Source organism: Hevea brasiliensis, chromosome 14, assembly GCF_030052815.1.
Source record: "Hevea brasiliensis isolate MT/VB/25A 57/8 chromosome 14, ASM3005281v1, whole genome shotgun sequence".
Classification (NCBI taxonomy): Eukaryota; Viridiplantae; Streptophyta; class Magnoliopsida; order Malpighiales; family Euphorbiaceae; genus Hevea; species Hevea brasiliensis.
This window is the reverse complement of record NC_079506.1, coordinates 74,506,758-74,526,622: the sequence shown is the minus strand read 5'-3', so window position 1 is coordinate 74,526,622 and position 19,865 is coordinate 74,506,758. Positions and strand designations below refer to the sequence as shown.

Below are 19,865 nucleotides of genomic sequence, written 5' to 3'. Positions count from 1 at the left end.
TAGGGTTTGCATCTAACTAAGTCAGCGCACCAAAGAATAAGTGCCTAAACTAAAGCAGACTGAACGTCATGTTTGGGTGATTGTAAGTCAATGATGGGTTATGCCATCTACTTTGGTTCCAATCTTGTTTCTTGGTCCTCAAAGATACAAAACACCATTGCCAAGTCATCAACAAAGGCTGAGTGCCATGCCATCGGGTTGCGATAATGGAAGCGTCTTGGATACAGTCTTTACCATGTGAATTGTACATGCAAACACCTGACCCGCCTATCATGTGGTTTAACAACTTGGGCGTAACTTAATAGCCAACCCCACATTCCATGTTAGAATGAAACATGCCGAGATTGACTTTCATCATGGGCGTGACAAGGTTACAAAGAAAGAGCTACAAGTTAAGCATATCTCGTCCCAAGATCAACTTGTAGATATTATGACGAAGCCACTTTCTCACCAACGTTCACTGCTTTAAGAGATAGGATGACAATTCTACCATTACCTAGTTAGAATTGACGGGGCATATGATAAGGATAACTCCAACTTGTAGCTAACTTATATAATGTATATAAGTGTAGTAGCTGTAAACTAGTGTAGTTGTTGTACCCTTCATGTAGATATGTTTATCTCCTTGTCAAGCTCTATCTGCCACACTTACATATATATTGGTTACGTAATACACAAAAACCAAAAAGCTTTTGCATTCTACAATGCTTAGGGGGCACCAAAACAATAATGGCTTAGGATTTCGACCATATCTTAGGCTCCATTGAGATTGGGTTCGCCAATTCTGGGTGCTGGTTTTAGGGAAGAGGGAGAGCTATCTAGCAATGAAGGTCATTTAAAAGATCAAAAGCAGTAAGTTCCTTGTGAATTTATCAGTTTGATAACATTCCAATGTTTGTGATGTGGTTGTCTGTCTTTTCATAATTCTACCTGCGTGCTTTGCCCAAAGTTGTAGTCCAGGTCCAGGATAAGCACTCACTAATGGGTCCTTAAAGAATTAAAACTGTGGCTTATGATTTATATTTGCAATTTTGTTTGAGATGATAAGAGTGTGCGACTCGGTTTAATTCATGTAATGCAAAATTGGAGACTTTTAGGTCATATTATTACAAGCCCTTAAGGGTGCTTCTGGTTTAGTAAACCGCATGTGATTTGGTACACCAATTCAACAGGATGAAAACATATTAACTGATTGCCTGGAATGGATAAAAGATGTCAAAGAAAATTCGTTGAATAATATTGAATAAATATAATTTTTTTTTAAATATCATTAATGGAAAGAAATTGACTTTTTTTTCCCAATATATGAAGCTATAATTATTTTGCCTTTTCTTATACTTATTAAATTCCAACTGTAACGATCGGTAGAATCGGTTAAGTAATCCACAGTCAAATAGATTAACTAGTGCGAGTTTATAATATGATCGAATAAGAAGATGTATCGATATGACCCAACTGATTTAGCTGGTGAAATCAATGAATTAATGTAATCTAATTTGTTCCATTAGTCAATAAAGTAAAAGTTTTTGAAGTATTAACGAGAATTGAATTCAAAATCTCATAACAATTCTTTAAAGTCACTACTAATTAGTTTTTGTAATTATTTTTTTTTAATTTTAAAATATCTCTTATTTTAAAATAATATAATAAATTTTATAAAATAATATCTTTATTTATTTTTTAACATATAAAGATAATTGTTAATAATTTTTTTTTTCAATATTTAAGAGTAATTCATAAAAAATTCTATAAATATACAATATTTAAAATTAAATACTTTCATATAAAATTTAAAAACATTATTTAAAGTTTGATTTTAAATAATTAAAGTTTAATCAAGTAGATTTATTTATATTAATAAGTATTATATTTAATTAATTTAATTGTACAACAAAAGTTGAATACCAACGATTGAAATTCCATAGTTTACGTGGGTCCACCATATGCCAGGCTGCCACCATGAAAATGCTTCAGCTGGCTCACGTGCTCACCCTTCAACACATGTATTAACCATCTCCTTTCTCACCATCCTTATGCTAACAATCATTCCTTGTTCAGCTGTTCCTCGTCCGGTTCCCTAAGCATCCCACTTTTCAAGTTGCTTCTCTAACTCTACAAAGCACACTCTCACCTCTTCTACGTGCACTTCCCCTAACACCTCCATTTTTGCGTATGATTGTGGTGACCCGTGTAGACCGTTAAAGGTTCACGTTTGATCAAACATTTTTTGATAAATTACAACTAAATCCCTAAAATTTAACAAAAACCCATAAATTAGTCCTCAATGTAAGTTTGATAATAATTCATTATTTCCATTAATAATTTAGTCCTCACATTTTATTTCCATTAACGAATTAATTCTCAAAATTTTCAAGTCATAAAAATTAATTTATTAATATAAATAAAATGTGAGGACCAAAATGCTAAAGAAAATAAAATTTTAAAATAAAATCGTTACTATGCTCATTCTAGGAAATAATATGAGTTTTATTAAACTTCATGAACTTAATTGTAATTTACCCAACATTTTTTCTACAGAAAAAAAAAAGGGTAGACAAGAGGGCTTTGCTCTGCTGTTTTGAGTGAACCATATATCATTAGGAACCCTTGTCTTGTTTTGTCTCTTGTGGATACCCTCTGTATATATAATCTTTAGGAACATTCATATCTTCAATGAGACCTATAGGCTATAACCTTCAATTGATACAATAGGTATGCCTTTCTACTAGATATTACAGTACATATTATTCTCTTTCTTCTTTCTGGTATCTGATGAATTAATATGAATCATGTTACGATGCTAATCCAATGGCTGATAGACCCCTGTGCATGGAAATTGTACACACCATATCTACTTGAAGCACAAGCCATAACCAAACAAGCATGCAAGAACATTTATATCTATCTTTAAAGGAGTGTAAATGCTGTTTTCCATGTATGACATAAATCTATTATCTGATATTTTTAGTCTGTGTTTTGCTGTACTTTCAGGGAAGATAATAGCAATTCAACATGGAGAAGACGAACTCAGAGCTATATTTGCAGAACTGTTATATCATCAGACAAAATGAGATGCTTAGGAAGAAAGCTCAACAACTAAACAAGGAGAATCAGGCTCTGTTGTCTGAGCTGAAGCAGAAGCAGAAGCTCTCCAAGGGAACCTCCAATCCAAACGCTAATCCTGACCTCAATATCAGTTCTACTTCCACCACAAATCCTACGAATTTGAACAAAAACTGATTTTATGGGCACACTTAGCTCAATGAATTGTTCCTCCTAAGTGCAAAGCATGGAGATAGAAATTATTGTCAGCTTCCTTTTCTACAAATTAGTCTTTACCTATAGTTATCTGCTGAAGCTCTTGGTCATCTTTATTTTTGGAGGCAACAATGTGCTTACCAATAATAAAAAAGTTTGATGATGCAATACAAGATATCTTCTGCTCTCTCCCTCTCTTTCTCCCTCCCCCCACAACAACAAAATAAAATAAAATAAAATAAAATAATTCCCATAAAACACACCCAAGAAAATAGTAATATTGGGTGGCCTTAATCCACTTGTAGCTTCTTGTCTATGGTTGAAAAGTTTTGGTAGAATGCCTTAAAATGCCTGTAAGCAATGTCTATATCCTCCTTTGCACACACCTCCCTCACACTGCATTTGGAAATAGGAAAAAACTTGTAGATAGATAAAAGTAAGCCGTATTAAGAATCTCAATAGTAACAAATGGTGAAAATCCCAAAAACAGGATATGAAAGGCAATGTAACTTCAATACATCCGGACAACCGAAAATATCTATGCATGTCTTCGGCGTTTGTTGGGAGGATATTCTTTCTTAGTTACTATGTGAATAATAAAATATTTGAATACTTGATGAATTTATATGTTGATTGTGTTTATGCATGATTTTGACACGAAAGTACGTTTTTACATACTCATGCATTCATATATATATATATATATATTTTGTGGGAGTGGATAACAACATTTGAACTCCCAAAAGTATACCCTTCTTTACAATAAACCTTTTTTTTTAAATCAAGTCTAATACTTCTAAAAGTGCTCAACTTTTAAAAAGGATTTCAAATGAACAAAATTTTCCCTGAAGTTTTCTTTCGTCAAACAAATCAACATATTTCAACAATTTTTTTCTAGTTATCTCTGAATCTCCAATTTTAGTTTAAATTTTAAGCTAGGGAACTTGAACTATTTAATACATTATTTAAATTTGCAAGTTAATTTGTTGTTTGAGAAAAAAAAAATATCAGAAAGTTCTGATTTTTGTTTGTTTGTTTGAAATTTCTTATTCTTTTTATTTGATTGGTGGACTATTCAATTAATTTTCTTATCTTTTTATATCATTTTGGTTTTTTTTTTTTTTTTTAAATTGAAGGGAGTGAACAAAAAACTCAAAATGTAAATTTAGCACTTTTAGGATTGAAATGGAAAAAAGAAGAAAAAAAAAAGTATCTTTGGTGTTAACTAATGGAATATACAGTTAATTAATGGAATATATTGTTGACGTAATGGACATGGCTGTAAGCAATTTTAGAAAGTATCAAGATCTGATTACTCAAAAGGGAAAAAAAAAAAAAAAAAACTTAAGGACTTGATTATAAACAACAGTGTTTAGTTTTAGGACTTCATATGTTGTTATCACTATTTAAATCTTTACTTTTTATTATTGTTAGTTTTCTTATGATAGATTGTTTCCTTTGCTTTGCTTAACAATATCTGGCTTTGTTTTCCAGATGCAGGAAAACTGAAATTGTACATCATAGTTTTACTATTGTATTCTTATAAGAGGGTTGTATTGATAAGGTTACTGGCAGTAGGAAACTCGAATAACCTAATCCAATGAAATTAAATTAGATTAAGTTCTCATCATTTCCTCTCATTTCTCTTCACTTTCTTCAAAACAAACTGTTAATTTCTTTTCCCTTGTATTTTTTTTATTGTGGCATTTCTTTTCTTTTCTCTTGTTTATGCTCTTACCGCTTGTTCTTCAAAATCTATATTCCAGTGGCTTAGCTAACTGTTTTCATATTATTTTAGGACTTGCCTCAATTTAGATAAATATTACAAAATTTCAACAAACTGAATCAATATGATACCTGTGCATGGAAAGCTGAGCAATGCCACAATCAACAGTGCGGATGCCTACGCCTGAAGCAAGTATAGGACCTATGGTGGACCCACATCCCATATCGTTTCTCACTACAAATTCCTAGAAATTACCAAGTACTTGGTCAAAAATTCAATTTCAACAGCGTAAGTGCAAGATTTAATACATTATAGAAAGATATGATGATGCGCCACTGTAAAAATTAGATAATGCACATCAACTAGGCTACTGTACATTTCTACCTCAAGATGAGGGATATTCTTAGAAAACAATGTGATATTGATAGCAAGTCCATGTCCTTTGTCACTGATGGAGGGCACATTGAAATTTAAGAAAAAAGAGTGAGGGAAGAGTGAAAAGAATCCCCATTGAAGATGGAGCAAAATATGAAACCATAAGCTCCCGGGAATGGGAGGAGCCAGGAGAAAAGATAACATGCAAATTACCACTTAAAATGGACCGATTACTTGATTGGCCAAGAGGAGACAATTTCAGACAGAAACCTAACAACCCAACCTGGACATACTCCAATTTGTTATGGACTTAAGTCAAAACCGCTTCTTGAATAGTTGGTTTCAGTTTTAGGAGCTCGAGCCAACAAGTTATGCATCGATTTTAAAAATCAATCAGATTGGATATTTCCTCATTCTACTTCCTTTTTCTTTTTATAAGTAGCTTACTAAATCAACAGAATAGGCTCTAGGTAAATGGTCATGCATAGCTGATCACATTCGGGAAAATAAGCCAGAATCTAAAAATTCCAGAAAAGTGAAAGAAGTACATAATCCCCTGTGAACTTTGAAGAGAAGAGAAAACATCAAAGTCATTTAAATTATGAAGGGAGATCATATGGTCAATTTCTCACTCTCAATACTCCATAACAAATAGGAGAAACTCTTTCCAATCAACTAAAAGATATCTGAATGCTTCCAGTGTAACTCCCCTAAAACTTCTCTCTACTCTAAGCATTTCACCCAGTAAAAACTGAGATTTCTGTTTCCTGATCGAATGGGAAAGCAAAATGTTTTTGTAGTGATAACTTTTAGTAGTAGTACCTTAATCAAAGATGCTTTCATTTGGGAACATGAGGTCATTGTTCATTGTGTTCAGTCAGTCATAAATAACTAAATCACCAGTTGAAAGTAAAATGAACAAAATGTCATAATCCTAGTGCTGAAAAAAAAAAAAAAAAAAAAAAAAACTATTATCTATAATACTCATAGTTTTATGCATGCTAATACACCACTTTCAAAACAAAATAGTCTGATGGGCTAAATAAAAGGCAGGGATTGCTCCATTTCAATATACAATTACCTGAGTTGGAAGGTTGAGGATTTTGCCAACTTCTTTAAAGAGAAAAGCTGTGATTCCATTAGTAGCATATCTCAGGTTTGCGTTGTGCTTGATAACAAGTCCCTTTCGCATTTCTGGTCGATGGTGTTCTTCATGCTTTTCCATAAAATTTGGATGAACTCCATGAGCCATGTCCGCAGACACTATAAAAATATAAATATAGAACATTACAGAAGAAACCTAAAAAATTGTGTTAAAATAGCATATAGTTGAAGAGACTCAAAAAGGTTGTGAACTGGACCACTATCTAGGTACTAGCTCTATATAAACACCCTATCACAAAAATATGCACGGCAGCCCCAGAAAGAAGAGTCAATGTGTTACTCAGATGCTAGTTCTGTAGACCGATTGAAAGACAAAGAGTTTGCATAATCAATGCTACAATAACAAGCCAATGCACTCTCTTGATATCCTTCACTAAGTTCATTCCTCATAATACCCTTTTTTTCTTGATTACTCCATATAGGTACTGAAAACCAATCTTACATCAATAAAACCAGGAAAATAAGTAAAAAGCTAAATAAACCCAATGGAGTGGACAGTGGAGACTGAACACTTAGCCACCTCATTTCATTTTCATAGCCTCACCAGCAATGAACTACTAATAAACTATCTGCCAAAAACTTCAACCACCCTCTCCACCTAAACAGACAGGCATTTAAACAAACCATTTTCAACCTAATGGTTTCATAGTCCAAAATCCCTCCTACTTTTATGTTTCCTGCAATAAGTTCACATTCTCATGGAAAATTTCATGGAACGCATATGTTTGCAGGGTATCTGTATTCAATGCATTGTTAGTTAGCATTCTCATAAGGTGGTGGGTTCTCTTCTTCTATTTTTCTATTCCCCAGGCAGGTTCCTTTTTTTAAGACAAAACAAGACTTTACTAAAATCAGGAGATCAATACAATTTGAGGGACAAAAACAAGAAAAGGCCTGAAGAGAACAAAACTAAAGGAATCACATCCTCGTCAACATGTTGAATATCAGTTACACACAATCCTCCAAAACCCCCCAAAAGCCAAAACCCATAATGGAACCCCAAAAACTAATTGTCCTGTAATTGTTGCAGATGAAAACTCTGATTCTTGAAGACAGGGGCACTGTCCCAGCAAAAAATGCACAATATGATCTTGGAGCCTCTTTCTTTCCTTCCTCCACTTATAGCACATAGAATGTGAAAGACATGGTGGTCTCCATCATGTCTGTCATAATGCAGACTTCTCAATGGCTGTAAGTCTTATGGGAGAGAAAACTTCCTAAATTCCCACTAGTTAACTCTGTAGAAAGAGATGATTCTCCTTAATTTCAATTAATCTGTACATGGGTATATATATATAATTGATTCCTATAATTGTGTTCTACTAATTAGGAAGAAATCATAAATAAGAAATTCTAAATAGGAATACAAAATACAGAATATACAGAGAAATAATATAGTGATTGCAATACTTTCCATAACACTCCCCCCTCAAGTTGGAGCATAGATATTAATCATGCCTAACTTGTTACAAATGTAGTCAATCCAAGCTTCATTCAGAGCTTTTGTGAAAATATCTCCTAACTGGTCTCCAGTTTTGATGTGTCCTGTTGAGATGATCTGTTGTTGAATCTTTTCACGAATAAAGTGACAATCAATCTCAATACGTTTAGTCCGCTCATGAAACACCGGATTAGAAGCAATATGGAGAGCAGCTTGATTATCACACCACAATTTCGCAAGCAGGGAGGTCTTAAAACCTGTCTCATCTAGTAATTGAAGTATCCACATTACCTCATATACTGATTGTGCCATGGCTCTGTATTCCGATTCAGCACTAAATCGAGAAACTACACTCTGCTTCTTGCTTCTCCAAGACACTAAATTTCCTTCAACAAAAACGTAATATCTAGTAGTTGACCTCCTGTCAACCTTAGATTCAGCCCAGTCAGCATCTGAAAAACATTCAACATTCAAATGCCCATGATTACCATATAACAAACGTCTTTCTGGAGCGCCCTTCAGATAACACAAGATTTGTCCCAAGGCTTCCCAATGAGCAACAGTTGGGGAGAACGTAAACTGATTTACCACACTAACGACATAAGCAATGTCAGGACAAGTGACTGTAAAGTAGTTCAATTTTCCTATCAATCTCATGTATCTCTCTGGATCTTCAAACAACTCACTATCCCCTGCTAACAGTTGTAAATTTGGAGTCATTGGTGCATTGTAAGGCTTAGCACCTAATTTTTCTGTCTCTGTCCATAGATCGAGGACATATTTTCTTTGAGACAAGAAAATACCCTTCTAACTTCTCATAACTTCAATAACCAAGAAATACTTTAACAATCCCAAGTCTTTGGTTTGAAACTGATTTTGGAGGAAGGTTTTAAGAGATGAAATACCTGCAGAGTCACTCCCAATAATGAAAATGTCATCCACATAGACTACCAAGAGAATTAGACCAGCCTCAGATTGCCTATAAAATACTGAGTGATCACACTTACTCTTTTGCATACCAAATTCCTGTACTGCTTCATTGAATCTCCCAAACCAGGCCCTAGGACTTTGTTTCAAGCCATAAAGAGACTTCCGAAGCCTACAAACTTTACCCAACTCCCCCTGAGCAACAAACCCAGGTGGTTGCTCCATATACGCCTCCTCCTGAAGATCACCATGAAGGAAAACATTCTTGATATCCAATTGGTGCAGGGGCCAATCATATGTAACGACTAAAGAGATAAACAAGCGAACAGAAGTAAGTTTAGCTACAGGAGAAAAAGTGTCAGAGTAATCAACCCCATATGTCTGAGCATATCCTTTTGCCACAAGACGTGCTTTTAACCTAGCCACAAAACCATCAGGATTTACCTTTACTGTAAATACCCATTTGCAACCAATAGCTTTCTTACTAGTGGGCAAAGGCAATAGTTCCCATGTACCATTAGCATCTAAAGCCTCAATTTCCTCTTTCATAGCAGCACACCAGCCAGGATGAGACAGTGCCTCACCAACAGTATTAGGGATAGGAACAGAGTCTAAAGAAGTAACAAAATACCGAGAACAATAAGACAATTGATTATAAGAAACAAAAGAAGAGATAGGGTAAGTGCATGAACGCTTATCTTTACGAAGAGCAATGGGTAAGTCTATGTCAGAATCATGATCAGTATGAGATACAGGATCTCCCAACGAAATAGCTGGTGGAGGATCTGAGTCAGGAATCTCCAATCTCATGGAATAGACATGAACAACGGGAGATCGAGTAAGTCTAGAGACAGAAGGAACAGGTTGTGGGAGAGGACTAGACATTGGTTGGACAGTATATATTAAGAGATCATCCTCCTCCCCCTGACTCTCATACACAGATGATTAAGGAAAGAATGGAGTGGACTCAAAAAATGTCACATCTGCAGAAATAAGATAACGATTAAGAGTAGGAGAGAAACAACGGTATCCTTTTTGGAGTAGAGAGTACCCAAGGAAGACACATTTGAGAGACTTCGAATCTAATTTAGTAACCTGTGGACGAACATCACGCACAAAACAGATACAACAAAAACTACGGGGTTCAACGGGGAACAAAAATTTTGTAGGAAATAGAGCAGTCTAAGGAATATCCCCATTAAGGACAGAAGACGGCATACGATTGATCAAAAAACATGCCGTAGAAACTGTATCCGCCTAAAAGTGTTTAGGAACTTTCATATGAAAAAGAAGAGCACGAGTTACCTCAAGAAGATGCCGATTTTTTCTTTCGGCCACACCATTTTGAGATGGGATATCAACACAGGAAGACTGATAAAGAATGTCATTTTTTGTCATAGAAGACTGAAATTGTGCTGAAAAATATTCTTTGGCATTGTCACTTCTTAACATGCGCACAAAAATATTAAATTGAATTTTGATTTCATTAAAAAAAGCATAAAAGATAGAAAACAACTCAGAACGATTTTTCATTAAATATAATAAGGTAACACGAGAGTAATCATCAACAAAAGTAACAAAATAACGAAATCCAGTTTTAGAAGTAACAGAACAAGGATCCCAAACATCAGAACGAACTAACTCAAAAGGGGATGAAGCCCGTTTATTGACTCTAGACATAGAAGGCAAACGATGATATTTTGCAAACTGACACGACTCACATTCTAGTACTGATAAAGACTGAAACTGAGGACACAGCTTCTTCATGGTAGAAAAAAAATGGATGGCCTAATCTACAATGAGCTTCAAGAGGTGTTAAAGTACTGGAGCAAACAAGCGACCGCAGTACATGATTTTCCAGAATGTAGAGACCACCTGACTCACATCCTCTACTAATAATCTGCTTCGTCGTAAGATCCTGAAACAAACACTGGTCAGGAAAAAAGGAAACAGAACAATTTAAGGTACGAGTAAGTTTACTAACAGAAAGTAGATTAAAAGAGAATTTTGATAGACACAAAACAGATAACAAAGAAATTGACAAAGTCGGGTTCGCAGTTCCATAACCCATGACACAAGAAGTAGAACCATTAGCTAAAGTAACAGTAGAGGAAGTGAGATTAGACTGAAAAGCAGATAGAAGACTAGAATTACCTGTCATATGATCTGTCGCACCAGAATCAATAACCCATTTGGATGAGGAAGACATAAGGCATGTGGTGGATTTACTTGACTCAGCGATCGCAATGACAGGGTAACTGATAGGCTTTAGAGACACCTGATACTGGGAAAACTGTGCAAAATCCTCTGCAGATACCAAAACAGTTTTCTCAGAGGAAGATACTGTAGAATCCTCTGCTGTCATATTTGCCATATGTGATCGCTAATTTTTCCTCTAAAGTTGCGGACAATTATATTTTGTATGGCCAGCCTCATGGCAATAATAACAAATGACTCCTCTTGAGTCCTCATTAGAACTAGCCTTCCCATTACACTGATTAACTCTGTTGCCTGTAATTCCTCCTCTACTTCCTCTTCTATTACCCTGTTGTCCATTTGGATTACGGCTAATAAGAGCACTACTGGCAGGCTGTAAAGATTGAGTACTCTCTGTACGAAGTACCCGTGTGAACGTTTCATGCAAAGAGGAAATCTCAAAACTGGAGAGAATCTGAGATTTAGCAGTCTCATACTTTGAAGGAAGGCCTGCAAGAAAACTCATAACAACCAGTTGCTCTCGTTGGGCCTGCTGAACTTTCACATCAGAACTAAAAGGCAACAATACATTAAGTTCCTCATATACCCGTTTAAAATCCATAAAATAAGCCGTGAGAGATTTATCCTCTTTCTCAGCACGGTAGAATGTCTTACAAACATCATAAATATGGGAGATATTCCTTTTACCAGAATACAAAAAATCTAAGTAATCCATCAATTCCTTAACAAATTCACAATGATTAATTAAACTAATTACCTCATTGTGAATCGAGTTCTGAAGTTGCAAAAACAACCGAGCATCCTCCCTTAGCCAAGTTTATCGTGTATCATCAATAGGTGGGTCTTTAGTAAGGTGATCATCCTTATCAATGCTACGCAAATAGACCTTAACAGTTTTACTCCACTCCAGGTAATTCGAACCATTAAATTTATGTTCTGTGATCTTAGTCATCACCGAAATCACATCAGAAATAACATTCTTATTGTCTGCCATTTGTTGAGACAAAGAAAACTAACCGAAACGCTAATCCAAAGTGCTTACAGCTGCAAAATAATCCAAAATCACAAATCAAGCAAATACCGAAATAGGATATGAGTGCCAAACCTCAGAAGTCCTTTAATGGTGTACTGGATTAGGCAACAACACACAGTGGTGGAATGAGGGGGTTGAGGCGACCCCGGCGATGCTGATCGGAGTCGAAACGACCGGCAAATGTTCCTCCACGCGCCGGAGAGTGAAGAAACGACGAGAACCTAAGTTGGGCGCGTGAGCCTCACGCGCTTGGATTCCGGCGATAGGATCAGAGGGGACGGCCGGTCAGCAGCTAAGGTCTCTCCTGAGCTGGGTGGTGAGAACAAATAGTCACCCTAAATAGATGACCTAGGGTAATAGTGGGTTTCAGTCCAAAAACAGACAGGAAAAAAAAATTCCAGATTTAGATTCCTTAATAAATCTGCTCTGATACCATGTAGAAAGATATGATTCTCCTTAATTTCAATTAATCTGTACATGGGTATATATATACAATTGATTCCTATAATTGTGTTCTACTAATTAGGAAGAAATCCTAAATAGGAATACAGAATACAGAATATACAGAGAAATAATATAGTGATTGACTTTCTATAACAAACTCTTATGGGAAAAAGAACAATTTCATCCTCGTCCTCCCCCAACTCCTCAATTGATAAGTCTTATTGGAGAAAGAACTTTTCAAGTTTGCTTTTTTTCTTTCAATTCTTTGTTCTCATCCAAATTCAGTGCATACCTTGCTCTGCTTAGTAATAACTTCAGGAAAAAGGCTTTAGCAACAGTTAACACCAAAAAATAATGTCACAATCAAAAATTGCAGAGAGGCATTGTTTGCTGCCTGAAGATGATAAAGGACTGATAATCAAGTCTGAGGTCTAGATTTCTTTTATTATAGTGTAATTCAGATAGTAAAACTATTGTAGGACATATCTGAAGCTTGTTATATGCAAACTTAGAACTAAAAAAAGGGTATTCAAAGCAACTTAGGCTGGTTTGAAAAACGTGATGTGATTGGCAAATAGCTAAAGGTTTTTTTTTTTTTAATATAAAAATAAGCCCATAATTGGTTATCAGAAAGGGATGTATGTTCTCGAACTACTTGATTCTGAGAGGGAACAACTGGAAATAGGACAGAAAACCCAGCAATATTGCTAGGCTATCCCCAAGGACCACACCTACGAAAAAGATACATGACTAAGCCAATTTGTAGGACCTCACCATATACAGCAATAAAGACTGACCAAGTTCTTGTTTAAACTATACTTCAAGATAGTGATGTAGGACAGGAAAAACAAAGGGATAAAGAGAAACAAATTCTCAAGATTAAAGGAAGAGAGACAAATTCTCAACTTTATTAGTTCTTAATTGTCAATAATGTCATAAATTCATAATAATCAAAGCTAGTGTATGATAAAAAAAACCTAAGCCTATTTATAGGGTTTTTCAACCCTAATTACATTGGGATTAGAAACACTAAAATAATAAAATACTAAACCAATACTAATTAAGAATTCTAAATAAACACAAACAATTCTCTATATAGCATAAAGATTAGGTAAAGAAGTTCCCTTAAGGAGGTTCACCTGAGTAGGCCAGTGCTAACAGTAAGCTGCAAACTTTCTTTTGGGTAGATCACTCCTAATGACGTTCTCCTAAGAGATAAGGCCTTCTCAGCAGCAGTTTTTAAAAGTGGTATACTCTTAAGGAAATACTAATTAATAGGTTGCTAAGAGCTGAGTCATACTTTCTAGAAAAGAAGTTCAAAATTACTACATAATTCTCCTATTCATTCAGCCATCACAAGCCTTCAATAAAATGTCACAACTCACTCACCCCTATTGGCTTTCTTAATGCTGCATGAGAAAATGCCAGTTAGCCAACAATTGTCCAAAAAAACTTAGTCTAAAGAATAAGAATTCAATATTCTAAGCTCAAAAAGGTACCAAGTGAACCATACCAAGAAAAGATTTCCGAATTGCACGCTCAATAGCACCTTCACTAACTTCATTATGAGCTAAGCATCCAACTATTCGTCTCATTGCCTGAAACATGGTTGGTGCACCAGCTCCCTGGACTGAACCTGAACCTACCTAAACAGCAACAGCTAGGAATCACATGATGCAGTAAGAAAAAAAAAAAAAAAGAGAGAGAGAGATTTTGATTTAATTCTTGTTCATGAAAATCTAAGATTTTCTGGTAAACTTTTTGATTGAGTATTTTGTGATTTCCTCTTTAGAAAATTTGGGATTTAGCATAATTTTATTTTATTTTATTTTATTTTTTTAAAGAAAAAATTCACAAGGAATTTTCATATAGAAAGTTGCTTGCTTCCTATTTAATTATTATCGGAACTCTCCAATTTAGAGGTTGTAATCCTTGTGGAACAAAGAAAAGTAGCATCTGTAAATTTTTATGGACCTAATTTTTTTTTTTTAATTAATATTTTGACTAAGGAACTATGACTAATAAAGTGTTTTGGGAGACAAGGCACATTTGCCTTGCATGATTCTCCTCTTTTTCCTCTATTTCACTCTTTTTTTCTTTCAAAGGCTACCTGCTACAGTAAACTGAGTTAACATTCACAGAACTTTAGTAGCCACAAAATTCTCTCTTTTTCTCAACTCTTTCTTCCCTTGTTGCTGCGCAACTCTACCCCACATCATAACACTAGTGAACTAGAAAAAGAATGGTAAAATAAATGCACATTTGGAAAACTACCTATTTTCACTTAAAATTGGTCAAAAACATGCCAAACTGAACCTGAAACTAACATGAGCAAATGCATATTGGACTGCGTTAACCAATTTTCTGAAAAAGAAAAGTGATGCTCAAGTTATTAGCCTATTGGTTATCCATAAGTAAATCTAGAAACAACTTTTTGTTGTTTTTATAATCAGGGGCTACAGGCCACTAGTGATGGACTTCATGAGAAAGGAAGAATGTTTCAACTCTCATATCAGAGAATAATATTTCACCAATAGTGTTTTCTAATTACCAAGTAGATATTCGTAAGCTAATTAATAACCTGATAATTTATTCTAATCGTTATGGAAACATGAAAGAAATGAATATCTATCCCATGTCACAAGTTGTGCAAGAAGAAATTACCTCTTCATTATCAAATAAGGCAGCCATCCGAATAGCAGGTTCACTTGATAAATCATTGGAAGATTTGCATGAATCAATAAGAGCTCGTAATGCACAAAAACTTGAAGCAAGATTATCCAACCTTCCAGAAAAAATAAACTCATTGTTTCCACCTCCAAGGCAGCTAGGTTGGGTATCACAAAGATTTAGCTCAATGCTCACTACATCATCAGTACTGCAACTCAGCTCGTCTGATAAAACCTGAAGTGAAGTAAAAATTGACATCAGGAAAAATGTTGAAATCTGCTCATTTAACTTTATCAATAATATTGCTAATTTCAATCCAAGTTAAATTATGAAAATCAACACACTTTCCTTCAGTAGCACAGTCACAAAACAGTCATAGAACACTTTGCAATCACACATAACAAGACACCAAATAACTTAACAGTCTAACCACAAGCCTTTTAAATGAAAAGAAAACCACAAAGTTCCATGAAATAATGTGTTAATTTTTTTTCCTTCCAGTATTAATTAGAGAGAAAAAAATTCAAAGAATTTTGATGATATGTGGGTTTTCATCTGGCTTTCTTCTATTCATTACTAAACACTTTCTCTGTTACAGCAGCACAACAAACCATCTATTGAAAGTTAGGCTCTGCCACTCAATCCATATCTCATAAACTTACATGCCTCTATAAAGCCCATGTATATCTACTTAATAGATATATCAGATTTTTCCTAAATGACTGCAGGAACAAAAAAGTATACCTGCATAAGCAGTGGATGATGGACAGCTTTTGAAGATTCTGTATTTTTATCTTTTGACTCCGTAGATGTTTCCTCAGGTTTTGTTGCAAATAATGGAATGAGATGTGTCTCTAGATTTGGTTTAAATCCATCCTTATTTACTGTGCTGAACAATCAAACAAGAAAAAAATATTAAAAAATATTAGTATATAGTATAATATTAACAAGGAATTTGTTCAATACTTGGAATTAACATGGCACATATTGATTGAGAGCACACCAAAAACACATCATTTTAAAAATTGTCCTCATAAGTAGCATCAGCAATTCAGCATATAAGCAGAAACCTAAAGCAGCTGAAATTATTGATCAGTGTTTGACAACGCCTCCCATCTCCTAGGTGCGAGATATAGGAAGAAGAGGGAATAAAAAGATCCAAAGAATGTAGAATTTCAAATTTAAAGCAGAGGGAAGTTGTTTTCATTTGATTTAGATGTCAGTAAAAGTTCCATCAGAAGATAATACTCTGGGAATAGTTCTCATTAGCATACAATGGAGAGAATTAGCAACGTCAACGTTAAGAGGAATATTTGCATAAGCCCAAAACATCCTAGGATTTTTCATTTAAAAGGTTATCCCTTTTCTATGGACAATATGTTCTCTTTTGGAAAGATGTAATTTTAAGCTTCTCATAAATCACAATATTTACTGAAAATGTTTGGGAATTCTTGGCCCTTAACCCGAAGGATTTGGCTCTAATAAAAATAAAGAGTTGCAACTGATCTTTCTTATGGCATCCTCTTTTTGTGGCCATTATAGGTCATGTCAACCAACTAATGAAGTGTAAACAATCATGGGCTTTTTCAGTATGGTTTTTAACATGAAAGATGCTGACTTGGTGACTCAATGCTTTTTCCCATACTGAAAACAATAACTAATTATTTTATGCATTCTATTCTCTCTCGTTCACCAAAAAGAAAAACTACCTTTAACTAAAATGGTATGCCACCACCATGACCACTCCAGTCTAAACTATGGTACCACTTGGTTCCATCTTTTGCATTTTGAAAGTAATTTTAAACAATTTTTTTTTGCATCAAATGCAAAATAAGAAAGCATACTTTGCAAATAAATGGAATTATTGATATTCAATGCATAAAAAACAGCTATGAGAAAGAAATATTTAATTCTTTCTACAATATATAAGGAAACATTTTTGCTCCTTTAAATTACTTTTTGTCAGCTAACTAAACTCTGCATTTTGTTCCTTTTTTTTTTTTTGGGGGGTAAATAGCCAATGAGATAAAAAAACAAACTATGGCAAGCTAACCAAACAGAGCCAATATCATAGAGGTTCCAACATAACTTATGAAAAGGCGTCTCTAAATTAAACATTTGTCAACTTCTCACTTTAAAACACTAACAATAATTTCCATATAAAATCAACCATTAGGTAGCTAAAGCCAAAATAGAGAAAATAAGAAATTTATAACAAAGTAGGGACAAACCGGTCAAGATGAATGGCCAGAGTTGGTATTCGTAATAAAGGCTTCTTTACTTTGACAAGCTTGTGCAGAAAAGAACCATCAGTACCCCTCACTATTACCCTTCCTGCAACACTCAAGTCTCTATCAAACCATGTGTGCCATAAACCACCTCCATATGTCTGCACATTGACCATTAGATAATTAGATTTGGAGGACGCAGATTTTGGTTTGAGCTTCAAGCATGGACTGTCTGTGTGTGCAGCTATCACATGAAAACCATTTCCAACAGTGTACCTGAAAAACTATGAGAAGACTTTAATCATCCCTCCGCAAATAACTTATAAGTAGAAAATGCACAATGATGGCAACAATACAACCTTTGACTCATAAATACAAATATATATATATATATATATATATATATATATATATATATATATATATATATATATATATATAATCAAGAATGTCAAAAAGAAAAAAAGAAAAAAAAAAAAAGAAAAGAAATCATTGGTTGACAAACAATTGCCCAAGAAAAATTAGGATCACAAAAAGACATATTCCAAAACTGGTGGTGTTCTAGCCAGCTTTGTTTAACTTGTTAAATAGAAAAACACTTTCCTCTTTTGCTCAGGCACAGTATGAAACTGATTATGTTAAATTGTTAACAATGCATCCGGTTGCTTATACTGCCTCCATTATTATTATGAATGAAAATCAAACATTTCTGAATAAATACAAGATAGAATTCGTTGACTCACTTCTGCCCAACAGAAAAAGCAACCAAGCAAGACATGTTTCTTGTAAAGAAGTAGCGTCCACCAGGCTTTAGGTCCCATTCATCATTTTCATTAAGCAAATGAAAACCAGCAGCAAGAAGTTGCCTTTTTGCTTCCGCTGCAAACAAGAACAAAGTAAACCATCATATTCTCCCATTACAATAGCATCAATAAGAAATTCATTCTGCATTTCGAAATTCAAAAATGCTTCCAACACTGAACCTCAATTTCATAAATTAAAATTCCCATTAATTAACGACTGGATTCATTTTTCTTCGATTTCATTTCACTTTTACCCTTACAAACCCAAAAAAGGAAAAGATGAAATGTACCAGTAGCGTGAAACTGAGTCCAAGACTCGTTGAGATAGTCCAGCAGATCCCCAACTATCGAAGCATCACAACTCTAATAAACAGACAATCACAGTTAAAAAATTCTATATATACTACACAAAACCAACAAGAATATTGAAAGTAGACACATTAAGCATGATACCTCTGTGGTTTGGGCGTGATTTGACGTAGAACAGAGAGGGGAGGTGGTGGAGGTGGAGTGTTTGCGGCGGCGGAGGCCATAAATGGGAGAGCGAGGGAGGTTTGATAGAAATAGAGAAGGTTTGATGATGGGAGATGGGTCGAGGAATTGCAAGCGTGTCATGGCCATGGCTGCCATTTTCCTGCTGCAGATTACAGTCAATCAACTACACTCGAGAGGCAGCGAGCGTGCCAGATTTCTTTCAAATTGCTTTGAGATATTAGGCTAAATTACAAATTAGTCCTTGAGGTTTACTTAAAAATACATGTCAGTCCTATTTTCAATTTGAAGTCATTCTATTAAGATCAACTAAAGATCGAAGTAGTCAATTATTATATTATTCTAAAACAAACAATTTTTTACTGTTTATGAGAAACACTGCAAACAGCATTTTTAATGTTTATAAGGAACAGTAAAATACAATGTTATCCTTTTTATTTATTATTATTATTATTATTATTATTATTATTATATTAAAGAAAAGTAAAGTGAAAAATTCTAGTTATGGAGAGTTAAGAAATTAAGAATATTATTATTTCTGTAATTTTTAATTATAATCGTCAGATTGTCATACATTAAATAATCCTTTTCCAAATAAAATTTATGAAAAAAAAAATTTAAATTCTAATATAACAAATAATTTTAATATATATATATATATATCAATTCAAATTATTTTTTCTTATTTCAATTTATATTTTAATTTTAATTGCTTTCAAATTATTTAGTTATTATTATTTTTGAAATAATTTTGAAATTTATAGATTAATAATAATGTGGTGATAATTTTTCCTATTATATTTCTTTATTTTTAGTGTCTTTTTTTAATTTTTATTTTATTATTAAAAACTAATATTTTTTTTTTAATTTTTACATGAGATATCTTGAATCTCTAACCGCTATAATATTTTTTTTAAAATTAAATTTTTTAAATTAAAATGAATGCTTGAATCCTTTTTAAATTTTTATATAAATATTATATTTTATTAATTGAATTTTTAAAATTTTATTTATTTATTTATTTTAATATTTAAACCATTTATATGTTCATAAATAAATAGATTTTTGTATAATTTTTACTTTTTTA

General features: G+C 33.9%; 1 protein-coding gene across 5 annotated transcripts; it reads right to left on the bottom strand.

The window, feature by feature from the left end:
• Positions 1 to 2,870: 2,870 nt before the first annotated feature.
• On the bottom strand, positions 2,871 to 18,972 carry LOC110634582 (probable aspartyl aminopeptidase). Of its 5 annotated transcripts, XR_002491007.2 has the most exons (11): positions 18,740 to 18,972; positions 18,577 to 18,649; positions 18,227 to 18,362; positions 17,487 to 17,759; positions 16,000 to 16,144; positions 15,250 to 15,489; positions 14,099 to 14,231; positions 6,441 to 6,622; positions 5,116 to 5,228; positions 3,340 to 3,654; positions 3,014 to 3,217 (listed from the first exon to the last, which is right to left on the bottom strand). XR_002491007.2 is itself a non-coding variant. In XM_021783636.2 (10 exons), exons 1-10 carry the CDS (start codon positions 18,914 to 18,916, stop codon positions 3,650 to 3,652), a joined length of 1,500 nt encoding a protein of 499 aa, XP_021639328.2. In that variant the 5' UTR covers positions 18,917 to 18,972; the 3' UTR covers positions 2,871 to 3,649. The 5 variants fall into 5 exon arrangements, 4 of the variants coding, with proteins under 4 accessions (XP_021639328.2, XP_021639327.2, XP_021639329.2 ...); XM_021783636.2 differs by having other exon boundaries at positions 2,871 to 3,677; XM_021783635.2 differs by having other exon boundaries at positions 2,871 to 3,654.
• Positions 18,973 to 19,865: the final 893 nt, after the last annotated feature.